The following is a 12839-nucleotide window of genomic DNA, read 5'->3' on the forward strand; positions in this document are numbered from 1 at the left end:
AACTATGTGGCACGCTCCACATATCTTAATTGTGGACCTTCCTGCGTGCAAGCTGCAAGGCCTTCGCATGTCACCGCTGGCACATGCTTGCCATAGGTTCGCCATCGCGGGTCTAGAACATTCTACCTCTTACCCTTGTCACTAGCTAGGCAGAGGCTAGTCCACTTTTCAGGTGGGGCAGACCCAAGATCCCCACCACTGTTTCTACAGCAGACTGTGGATCCCCACAGCCATTTCCTGGTGTTTGAGGCCCCGAGTCCAAGCCAAGTGAGGTGGTAGGTCAAAGGGTGGAAGACAGCAGGCTGTGTGCCCTGTGAGTGGTGGGTTCAAGGCCTTGTGCCCTGAGAGGTCAGCCGGGGCTCGGGCCCAGTTCACCTGCTTGGCACTGCGCTCAAAGACCACGTACTGCTGACACTGGTCTAGCCGCCTCTTCCTCATGGTCCAGTAGTGCAGAACCCTGTTTTCCCGCTGGAAGAGCTCATTCAAGATATCTGCGAAAGAGGCCGGAGAGATCGTTTGCCTTGCGTGCAGCCCATCTGGGAGAGACTTGGTTCGATTCCCAGCATCCCATCTGGTCCCCCCCGCCTGCCAGAGGTGATTTCTGAGTGCAGAGCCAGGAGTGACCTCCGAGTGCTTCTGGGTGTGGCCCAAAGATGAATCAATAAAGCAATAAATAAATAAAGTAAAATAGTACAGGTATCTGTGGAAGACATACAGACCTCAGCACCACGGCTATTTGCTCCATACTGAGCCCACCTGGCTGGCCACTCCCTCCCCTCCCAGGTAGGCCACTGTCTTCCCAAGACCGCCCCCTTCTCTCCCACCTATCCTCACATTGTGCCTTATACTTTCGATGGCTGGAAAGCTTAAGCTGACCTAGTACTCAGGGGACCCACCTCCTTTTTGGGGCAAATGGACAATGAGTGGTGGATAGCATTGTTAGTGTTGTCGCAGGGACAGGATTTCAGGGCACTTTAAAGGGGTGAGTATCAACCAAAAAACCAAAACAGGATTGAGTGACAGTCCAGCGTGGAGGGTGTTTGCCTTGCATGCAGACAACCCAGGTTTGACCCCAGCATCCTATCTGACCTCTCAAGTACCACCAGGGGGGATTTCCTGAGTCCAGAGCGAGGGCTAAGCTCTGAGCATAATCGGGTGTGGCCCAAAAATCAAACCCTTCAAAAAACCCAAATAGTGGCGTATAAGAAGGAAACTAGGGGCCGGAGCGGTGGCGCTAGCGCTGTCATATGCCTTACTGGCACTAGCCTAGGACGGACCATGATTCTATCCCCCGGTATCCCATATGGTCCCCCAAGCCAGGAATGACTTCTGAGCGCATAGCTTGGAGTAACCTTTGAGTGGTGTGGCCCAATCCCCACCCCCCAAAAAGGAAACTAGCTGGGGTTTTTGTTTGTTCTTTACAGAAACCCAGTGTTGCTGGGTGTGGCCCAACCCCCACCCCCCAGAAAAGGAAACTAGCTGGGGGTTTTGTTCATTCTTTACAGAAACCCTCAGGAGAAAGATGGACATGATAGAGGTGCACAGCACCACAGTGGCCCAGTATAACCCATAATGACACAGAAGTGAGGGACGGCAGAACCAAAGCACAACATCAGGAAGAAGGACGAAGTGGTCCCGAGGCCTGCAGGCAGAGAAGAGTAGCCGCTCTGTGTGCTCTGAGGTGTGGCCTCATGAACACGGTCTCATCCAAGCCCGTGGGCCTCTCCTACAGTCAAAGCTGGCTGGCACCAGGGACCCAACGTGATACCTCGAAGCAGTCGATCAGAGAACGTCCCAAACAGAAGGGACTTGATGAGGGGCTGAACAGACAGTGCAGCATTAGGGTCTTTGCCTTGCACCTGGCAGACCCAGGATGGATGTGGTTTCGATCTCATATGGTCTCCGAGCCTGCCAGGAGCAATTTCTGAGCACAGAGCCAGGAGTAACCCATGAGCACCACCTGGTGTAGCCCCCAAACCAAAAAAACCAAAAACAAAAATCAAATGAGGTAAAAGCCTGCTGGGAAGGTGGAAGCTCTCATCCCCCCAGAAAGGCTCTGAGGCCCCTCACAGGCCTGTGGCCATGTGAGAAAGTGTCCGTGACTGACAGGAATCACTGACCGGAGCTCCAGGCACCTTCCACCATTGCCGAGGGGGCGAGTAGCGACTTCCGCTGCCTTTTCCTGCTTGCCCCTCTGCTGCCTCTCCCAGCTGCCTCCATATGCTTCTGTTTCTGTGTCATTTCCACTTGATTTTTCAGCCTTCTATGTTTAGAGGATAAAGCCACCAACTGCCTCTTCACCTCCACCTAGGCCAATGTTCTCAGGAGCACTGAGCACCATGTCTCTCAGTTGATTCTGTGCAATTCCATGTACACGTAGTTACCTGTTGAATTACTGGTCCTACCCTAATCAGTATTCCTACTCCAACCTAAGGTGTGATCTGGTGATGGGACTACTGAACTATCCCCTACTTGGTATTCCTCTCTCACTTAGGGTGAGGCCTGTTCTTGACCATAAAAGCAGGGGTCTGAGGAAGGCAGGCATCCATTCTTTGGTCTTATGCCACTTAGCTGCTTTCCTTCTTAGGAACAGAAGGCTTGTGTGGTGGGATTTCTGGCTTGAGTGCTGGATTTCCTGAACCCGTTCTTGTACATTTTCACTATGTGGATTATTTCCTGCATCAAAGCTTGCTTCCAGACCTGCGTCTCGCCAGATCCTCGTTTTGGAACTCTGGGTTTCACTAGCAGTTACCCCTTATGCGCTTCAATGTTTTTGTTTGTTTTGGGTTTGGGTGACACCTTGTTGTGCTCTGGGATGACTCCTGGCTCTGGTCATTCCCAACAGTAGTCAGAGGGACCATACAGGGTGCCAGGGACTGAACCCAGATGGCTGCATGCCAGCGCAGTGCATTAAAACCTACACTACCTCTCTGGCCTTGCTATTGGTTTTTATTCCGCAAGGCTCTCAAACTATATAAAGTATCGTTTCACAACTGATAATGGTGCCTGGTGCTAACAGTGGTGTATAAATTCTTAATCTGAAGCTGAGAATTAGAAAAATCATGCTGCCTGCATTTCATTCTAGTCCTCCCTTTCTCTCTCATCTACAACATTGTCACTTTCCCCCTTAGTTTTTTCTTTTTGGGCCACACCCAGTTCTGTTCAGGACCTACTCTCATCCCTACTCTCAAACAGGGATCACTCCTGGATGACTTGGGGGAAACCAACCATTTAGGGTGCCAGAGATCGAACCACTTGCAAGTTGGCCACTTGCAAAGCAAGAGCCCATCCCGTTGGACCATTACTCTGGCCCCGAAGCTGTCGTTTTCTGGAATAGTCAGTGGCCTGGCAGGCTGCATCGTCTTGTGTTCATTCATTCCATGCCAGCCAAACACCAGCCAACCAACTGAAAAGACCCCCTCACCCATGTGTGCCTGTGCTCACACAAGTTCACTGTCCTGTGCTCAGGGAGGAGGCCGGGAGCCCCAAACTCACTTTTCACTTGCTGCTCGGGTGCTTTGACGTGTGTCACCATCCCCGGCATGTTGACGCTGTTGCGGTGCAGATACTTGAGGAAGACATCAGCGTTCCTCCGTGCTAGCGTGCAGGCCTGGGGATAAGGGGCACTGGTGGGCCAGTGTGTACGGCTGGAGGGCAGAGCCAGGGCTGGCACCCGGGGAGGAAGTGCCCCAGCTGCTCGGGGGTGGGAAGCACAGATGCCCAAGTCAGGGTCAGCTTATCCCTCAGTTTCCTTTGAGGCAGGTGGGCAGTGCCATCCCCAGTGAGTGTCACACTCAGTGTGGCCGGCCAAGCCCTGGGGGTGCAGAGGCTACTGACAGACCCAGCGAGTGAGGCCTGAGTGAGCTGGGAGGGAAGAAGGGAGGGCAAGAGGGTGTGTGTGCTCCAGGCAGCTGAGGGGATGACCAGGACCCTGTGGGGTGTTACCCAGGAAACATTGGGCTGACTTCCTAGAAGCCCCAAGCTAGGTTCTAGCTTTCTTCAGAGCACCATCTCCTCTCATCAGGGGAATGACTGGGCCGCTCCCTCTCTGCAAGGCCCTTTCTAGTCTATCCTGCTATGAAGGAGAGACAGCAGATACTGGTGTCATGAAGGAGGGAGAATTGGCCCCTAGTGGACTGGCTGAAGGTGTGCAGCCTCCATGGCTCTCAGGGGCCACTGGGGAGTAAAATTTGTCACCCAGACAGAGCAAAGGCGAAGCACCTGGCCACTCAACAATGGAACACACACATGCACGCACGCTTTGTGTTTCACTTCCAAGTACCCACAGAGCCAATGAGATCAGATGTGAACGAGACAGATGGATGAACAGACAGGCAGATAGACACAGACACACACAGACACCCTGTACTCTGCAGCTACCAGAGGGTCCTTGAAGTGAAGGCAGGACGGGCAGAGTTTGGAGTGCCATCCAGTTCCAAAGAGGGATGCCCACGGCTCTCCCACAATAGGCACACACACTACATGCAGACACACATGCTATTCATATACTACACACAGCTATGCACATATGCCATGGCATCACAGACAAACAGATTGAGACTCACATGCGTGGAAGGCATATACACCACCCCCCCGCCATGCATGCACACACCGGAATGGCCAAATCTGATAGTGCTGGAGGGTGTGAACAAATTCCGGGGCCACTGTCAAATTCATACCGAGACATGCCCCATTACAGGGGATCCCCTTTTTGAGAGAGTGGAGAGAAAAATGAGTGTGTGTGTGTGTGTATGTGTCTGTCTGTCTGTGTGTGTGTATGTTGGGGGGGGTTGGGCTGGAAGGAGAGTCAGGAAGCACAGAGGGCAGGACTTGCCTCTTGCCAGGCCTGACACCAGAAGGGTAGTGCCCTGAGCACAACCAGGAGATCCTGAACACTGTGGGGGTGTGGCTGCCAACTCTCCCCACCCATCACCAAAAAGTGGGAGACAGATTGAGAGGCAGGAACAACTCAATTAAGGTGTAGCTCTTATCTGGATCTTAACCAGAATCACTTACAAAAAGCAACTTTGGGCCAATCCCAGAAATGTAAGCCAGTATAGTTCAGCGAAAGAGCCAATTGTGTATATGTGTGTGTGAGATACTGTGTGTGTGAGATACTGTGTGTGTGTGTGTGTGTGTGTGTGTGTGTGTGTGAGAGAGAGAGAGAAAAGTGATACTGTATCTAATATTTAAAAACCCCAGTAAATGTGGCTGGAGCAATAGTAGAGCGAGAAGGGCATTTACCATGCAGCTGACCAGGGTTTGATTCCCAACATCCCATATGGGCCTCAAGTCTGCTAGGAGCGATTTCTGGGCACAGGAGCAACTGCTGAACAAACCCCAGGTTTGGCAACAAAAACAAAAAAAACAAAAAAACCAAACAAACAAAAAACAAACAAACAAAAAAAAACCAACAGAAAAAACAGTGAAGGTGGGGTGTCTGAGGCCATTTGTTCCACCGTCCTCCAAAGGGACCTTTCTCTACTATGGTGAGTGGCACTCAATTTGTTTGACAAAAGAGATTTCAGAGAAGAAATAAACAAACAAATTCTTCCAATGTGTGGACACCAGCACCACAGACTATGGAGACTGACATCTGCCACCCAAGAGGGTCAGCAGGTCACTTCTAGGGATGAGGCTTTGAAAGTGGGAGCAAGTGGAGAGACCCTTTAGCCTCCTTCAGAATTGCACCAGACTAAAAATGTCCCTGGGGGTTGGCGCTGCTGGCAAACACCATCAGAGCAGAAATGAAAGTCGCAGGACATATTCAGAAATGAGGAAAAATGAGAGGGGAGTCTCAAGATTCCAGAAGCCTTGGGAGCTAGTGAGAATCCTCTACAGGTGTGATTCGGGCCGCCCAGAACCCAGGACAGGACCCTGGACCACTGCACATGGGGCTGCCCAAGCCACAGCACCTGCCTGAACCCCTGGAATGTCAGGGTCCCCTACCTTCAGGAAGGCCTCCTTCTGCTCCAGGTGCTTGCTGATCATGGGGGTGACGTGATCCGTCTCGGAGTTGGGGCCCAGTTTGTCGGCACCCCCACACCAGTCCTCTTCCCTCTTGTACTCCTGCTCCAGGCTCTCCAGGACGCTGCAGACCTGTGGGCCGTCGGAGGAGGGAGAGTCAGAACTGGGGCCTTTCCAGGCCTGCTGACCCCCAGAGCAAGAGTGCAGAGGAAAGCCAAGCTCCCTCTCTCTGTGGGGTAAGTTTCAGCCACTTTCCCCATAGTTGATCCAAGTCCCATGGACACTTAGATCAGGAGTCATCCAAGGATAGAGAACTGGGCAACTAGCCTAGTCTCAAGCGGTCCAGATATGACCTTTGGATTTCTACATGTCATGACACTTACATTTACAGAATTAAAAAACAAGGCATGGGGCCGGAGCAGTGGCGCAAGCATTAGGGCATTTGCCTTGCATGCGCTAACCTAGGACAGACTGCGGTCTGATCCCCTGGCGTCCCCATTGGTCCATTGGTCCCCCAAGCACATAGCCAGGAGTAACCCCTGAAAGTCACCGGGTATGGCCCAAAAACCAAAAAACCAAGGCATGATGCTGGTTATTTCTTGTGAGGGGTGGGGGTCATACCCAGCAGTGCTTTGGAATTACTCTTGATTCTGTACTCAGGAATCCCTCCTGGTGGTGCTTAGGGGACTATGTTGGATGATGGAGATTAAACTCAGGTCAGCAGCTATGTGCAAGGCAAACACCCTAATCACTGTGCTATCTTTTTTTTTTTTTTTAACTTTATTTATTGATTTAGGAGCCACACCCAGTGGCACTAAAGGGTTACTCCTGGCTCTGCACTCAGAAATCGCCCTTGGTAGGCTGGGGGACCAGAGGGTGCAGGGAATCCAACTAGCTCCCTCATGTGAAGGAAATGCCCCACCACTGTACTATCTCTCTGGCCCCCATTGTGCTATCTCAATGGCCTTTAAAACCTAATTTTTAATGCACAGTGCCCAGTTTCCAACAGTGTCATATGAGGCTACATGTTCCTTCCTGCCATCCCAGTCTCCCATGTGATAGACAACCTTAGCTAACAGCTAAGGCTCTCTGATTCCTTCTAGGTAAACCATCACGTTGAGACACCATGAGGGGAGCAGGACCCAAAAAAGAGCTGGTGTTGAGAACACCAAGCTCCCTGCGGACATTCCCCTTCCTCTGCCCTTCCCAATGGCACAGACTGGTAGCCGTGGGCCCAAACCTGCTCCGAGGTCTTGTAGAAGGCCACTGAGGCATTGACCAGCTTGAGGCGATCCTCCATCTTTAACATAAGCTGCTGCCAGTGCGAGGCCACCTTCTCAGCGCAGTCTCGGATGGTGTCCATGTCGTAGTGGCCAGCCTGCAGCATGGCCTCTGCTTTCTGCTGCACTTGGAGGGCGCTCTGATGCGTCTTCTAGAACAGAGAAGTAGGAGCCGGCTCAGGTGGGAGTAGGCGGGCCGAAGGACACAGCACTGGGGCATCTGGTGATACCCCTACCGACATTTTCATGACCCATAGAGAGGGCGGGACGAGTTGGGGCCCTCCACCATGCGTCTCTGTCCAAGGTGGGGAGCAGGGCTTGCAGAATAGCAGAGGGGGAGCCCAGAAGAGTTAGTGTTCTAGAAAGACGTTTATCCAGGGACTGCTGGCACCCACTAACCCTCGTTATAACAAACAGCTGCCAGAGGCAAATGAACGAGGCAGAACAAGTGGCAGAGAAAATGGATTTTTACTCTTGGTTTTGGGGCCACACCTGGCAGTGCTCTGGGATTACTCTTGATTCTGCATTTGAGAATTACTCCTCATGGTGCTCAGGGGACCATAGGGGATGTAGGGCTATAACCTGGGTTAGCTGGATGCAAGGGAAGTTAATTAATATTTAAATTATATGTTATTTATACTATATAAATTTTTTTTTAGAAAAGGGGGAAAGTGCCCTCCTCACTACACTGTCTCACTCAGCAATGCTCAGACGCTACTTCTGACTCTGCACCCAAGAATTATTCCTCATGGAACTCACAGATATGGACTATCAAGGATGGAGTACAGGTAGGCTGTATGCAAGGGAAGTGCCCTACTCATTGTTCTATCTCTATGACCCTGGATTTTACTCTCATTTTTACCTCAACATTCAGCTCAAGTGAAATGGTTCAAAGGCATCTGGATTTTATTTTTCTTAAATAAGGAACGTGTGACTGAAATTCAAGGATGAGCCATGTTCTCTGGCTGCCCCATCCCATCTGTAAGGACCTGCTTGCCTGTTTGTCTCTCTAGAAAATTCTGTGGGCATGAGGGCTTATCCTGATCTGGTGGCACTGGGGTGGGGATTGAGGGTCCGTGGATGCTGATGTTCTTTCTCTAATAAGAGCTAAATTTCACCCAAAAGGGGCGAGACACCTACACAATCAGAGCCAAGGGTGGCGGGGCTCAGATGCGGGTGTGGGGCAGGGGCACTGCCACGAGGCTCTGGGTTCCATGCTCCATCATGTCTGAAATATGGGATCTGGGTGCACAGAGCAGGAGTCTAGGAGCTGGAGAATGAGTTGCTCTGGCCCCCAGGTGACACAAGGGAAATAGTGCTCTCTCCCTCTTGGCCCCCGGAAGCCTTTGAGAGTGCAAGGGGGACTAGGGTTGGCCCACCAGGGGGCGCTGCTTGGGTGAGGCTGGCACAGGCCTGTCGAGTATGGGAAGAAGAGAACCAACGACAGGCAGGCGTCCACCTTGTCGCCCCCTGCTGGAGGGAGCCAGCAGAGCCAGGCACCAGGCCACTTCACCTCCCTGCCAACCCGCATCTCCAGGAAGCTCCTCACCTCAATGGCATGCTGGAACTGCTCGTGCTCCCGCTGCAGCTGCTCGGCCTCCTGAAGCGAGCTGGCTGTGATCAGCCCCGCATTCAGCATCGACTCCCCGTTGCGGATCCAGCCCAATACCTACAACACAGAGACACACCTTGCAGCATTCTGGCAGTCCCCCACTCTCTTCAGACCCCTCTGCCGGCAGCCCTCAGGTTCTGCCCTTCCCAGCTGCAAATGGGAGTGGAGGGGACATGGCTGGTCCAGAGACAGAGATGATGGGCCCAGAGGACCACATGGAGAATCTGTAAGTAAGTCCCCGAGGTCGAAGGTCCAGAAAAGGCGCTTTGTGGTTCTCTTTAAGGTCAAACGGGCAAAAATAAGTGAAACTGCTGGGAAAAGGAACGACTGAGTAGGGGACAGTGTAGCAGGTAGGGAGGGTGTCTGCCTCGCTTGCAGACTAGGGACCTTGGGCCCATCCAGGCACTCCAGATAGTCCCCAAAGCACGTAGCCAGGAACGACCAGGAGTCAACTTGTGCACAGAGCTGAGATGTCCTATTTGACCCATATCCCTCTTCGTTCACCAGAAAACCAGAGGCTACTTCTGACTGAAAACCCCCATCTGGGCCAGGATCATATCAGCCTGAGCCTTGCTGATCTTGCACCGGCCCTGGCCTACCTGCTTGACCTCGGCCTGCAAGTGGCGCAGCTGCACACATTGCTCCAGGTGCTTCCGGTGCTGCTCGGCCGCCAGGTCCAGCTCCTGCTGCTTCTCGTGCAGGAACTCCAGCAGGTCCTGCACCCGTGTGGCCATGTCCACATCACGGTCGCACAGCAGCTCCACGCCTGCCGGGACGGACAATGGGAGGGAGGACAAAGAGCTCAGTGCACTGCAGCACCTGCCCGCTTTGGGGAAACTCTGCACCTCTGTATCCCTCAGCATCCCTCTGCATCCCACTGAGCACCAGGTGCTGGACCACCCGCACTGCTGGCCCTGCTGCCTGCAAACACATTGAGTGTGGACTTGGACAGCACTTCTGGGTTTGAAAAGATGGGCCCAGCCCTGATAATGGGGAAAACAGGCCCACTGTTATCCTCAGAAGCACCTGTGGGGATCCCTAAGAAATGGGTGCAGGTGTGAATATTGTAATGCGTCTATCACTAAGAGTCGAGGCGTAGAGCAACACTTGCTGTTTGAGGGCAGAGAAGGGGAGAGGAGGTGGGAACGGGGTGACAATCCTTTCCTGGAAGGGCAGATTGAAGTTTCACTCTTGGAATTCCTGCAAGGAGACACTGCCTCTGGGATGATTCACGGGAGGACCAGCGAACTGGCCACAGAGTCAGCTACCGATGCCTGCATTTCTTGCCTTGTCTCTGGCATGCTAGATTGAGTCTTCGAGGCCCCAAGTTACCTCCCACCCCCCAAAAAAGCTGTGTAGTATTCCATTTTATATGTACCAGTTTTTTTATCCAGCTATTTGTTCTCAGGTATCTGGCTTGTTTCCAGGTTCTGGCTATATTGTGAATAGTGCTGTGATGAACTAGGGATGTATTCGATTATTTGGGTCCTACCCTACTCAGCATTCGATCTCCTCCCCAGGGTGTGATCTGGTTGGATGACTGGGTTCCACCTTACTCAGTATTCATTCTCCATTCTAGGGTATGGTCTACTCTTGCTAATAAAAAGCCTGGATCTCAGAAGGCTTTTCTTTTCATTCTTCCCCACTACACTACCTGCCTTTTTTTTTTTTTTTTTTTTTTTTTGGTTTTTGGGTCACACCCAGCAGCGCTCAGGGGTTACTCCTGGCTTTATGCTCAGAAATCATTCCTGGCAAGCTCAGGCAACCATATGGGATGCTGGTATTTGAAACACTGACCTTCTGCATGCAAGGCAGACACCTTACCTCCATGCTATCTCTCCAGCCCCTTGCCTTTTTTTTAATGAAGAATTTTATTTATTTATTTTTGGGTTTGGGGCGACACCTGGTAGCATTCAGGGGTTACTCCTGGCTCTGTTCTCAGAAATTGCTCGTGGCAGGCTTGGGGGACCATATGGGATGCAGGGGATTGAACCTGGGTCCATTCTAGGTCAGGAATATGCTAGGCAAATGCCTTACTGATTGCTTTCACTCTAGCCCATGCTACCTGCCTCTTAAATGTGGAAGGCTTGTGTGGGGAATTCCTGGCTTGCATGCTGGAATTCCTAAACCCATTTTTACCCCCCTTCTACTGTGTGAATTATTTCCTGCTTCAGCATTTGCTTTGAAATTCACCTTTCCCCATGTCCTGGTTTTGGAACCTGAGAATTCCTTCTCAAATGGTGCCCAAACAGGGACCCAAAAAGACCCCCAACAATGGTGAGTGACTTGACCCTTTGGTAGATAATCACAATGATGGCCCCTGTTCTGAACAGCTTCATGTTGCTTGGTCCATCTACCTGCATTTCTCGCTCTGGACTGTACATACCAGACTCCTTAGAGATTCTCTCTTGCACATGCCCCAAGAAGGGAAGAATGCCTTCCCAGTGGTGATGAGTTCTCAATCTAAAGGCCCTCCCAGAGCTGATAATTTATCATTTACTACTGGCACTAAACCAGAGAGACCCCCATCTCCCAAGGATGATGAGCTGGCTACAGCTTCTGCAGATTCAGAGTCTAAATATGGCTCAACCAGAGATACCCCCATGCCCCAAGTCTAGCGTCAGGTAGACAAGCCAGTGCTGACAATCCAAGTACTCAACACTGTCAAATGGTTCAATGTCTGGAAAGGTTACAGATTTATCAACAGAAATGACAACAAAGAAAACCCTTTTGTTCACTGGACAGCTATTAAGAGAAATAAACCCATTCTACAATTCTGTGTAGTGTTGGAGATGGGGAGACTGTGGAGTTTGATGCCATGAAAGGAAAGAAGGGACCAAAAGCTGCTAATGTATCCGGACCTGGTAGAATGCCAGTGAAAGGTAGTTGCTATGCTCCCAATTGATGTAAGGTCTGCCAATTCATTCCCTGGCCTCGCTCAGCTGCCCCACCACCCATGGTAGCAGAGGCACCCTCAGGCAGATTGAAGCAAGCAATGAAGAGGAGAGAGCCTAAGACTCTAGGCAGCATCCAAGATGCTGAAACCCACTGTCTTTTTTCTACTAAAGTTGTTTTCTGTAAGGACCCTGGCAAGGACCCCAACCTGCAGCAGCTTATTGAGGTCAATCAATGATGGGGTATTAGCCAAAGAGAAAGTCCCATTGGAGGGGGGACCCATTGGAGGGAGCTGATCTGAAATGAACAGGTCTTTGGTTGGGCAGGGGGAAGAGTGGTCCCCTGACCCAGATTCCAGCCCAATAAAAGACCTGTTCATTTCAGATGAGCTCAGCAGCCTAACAGAAAAAGACAGGGAAGACAAAGGATCCAAGCACAACTGAGAAGCTGCTTTCTGAACCTCCTGTAACTTTCTTCTGGTTTACTCTACAGATCCTATTTGCATAAGTCATATTACTGGTTAAACTGTGTGTTCTACCTGTATATATTTAATAGCTACTCTTTTGTCCTATGCCCCATTGCAAACGGCTAATTTTGTGTCCAACTCTAGTGGTTTAATATTCATTTGCACAGTTCCAGAAAAATGCATAATGCTATTAGATTTTTAATGGTTCTCAGCTATCACAGTAAATGTTTCCCAATTGCTTTATTTTGATTGTGTATATCATTTAGCAACTTATTTTCAAATTAAGTATGTCTGCAGAAATGTTCTAATTAAGAATGTCTGCAAGAATGTCATTATCTACAGAATTCTATGGAAAAGAAACTTCGATATTATATACTCTTACTACAGTGCTCATTATAAAAATGTTTAACAAGCTTATATTCAAATTATACATACATATGCAGAAATGTTCTATTAATTTTGTTTAGAGAAGTCTATGGAAAAGGAACTTGGATGCTCTAGACTGATAGTGCAGTGCTCGATGTAAGAATGTCTATGAACTTGTTTTCAAATTAAGTATATCTGCAGAAAGATTCTAATATTTATGTTCAGAGAAGTCTGAACATTTTTGTGATAAGTA

At 50.5% G+C, this 12839-nt stretch overlaps 1 protein-coding gene across 1 annotated transcript in view; it reads right to left on the bottom strand.

Annotated features, from left to right (window-relative positions):
- TRIO (trio Rho guanine nucleotide exchange factor) overlaps window positions 1-12839 on the bottom strand; it is a 203553-nt gene that overhangs the window by 85347 nt on the left and 105367 nt on the right. The window contains 6 exon segments of the mRNA XM_049768364.1: window positions 376-491; window positions 3496-3610; window positions 5950-6099; window positions 7208-7399; window positions 8797-8916; window positions 9459-9625. Coding sequence (XP_049624321.1) covers window positions 376-491; window positions 3496-3610; window positions 5950-6099; window positions 7208-7399; window positions 8797-8916; window positions 9459-9625 — 860 coding nt within the window.

The sequence above is a fragment of the Suncus etruscus genome, chromosome 2 (genome assembly GCF_024139225.1).
Source record: "Suncus etruscus isolate mSunEtr1 chromosome 2, mSunEtr1.pri.cur, whole genome shotgun sequence".
In the NCBI taxonomy this organism is placed as follows: Eukaryota; Metazoa; Chordata; class Mammalia; order Eulipotyphla; family Soricidae; genus Suncus; species Suncus etruscus.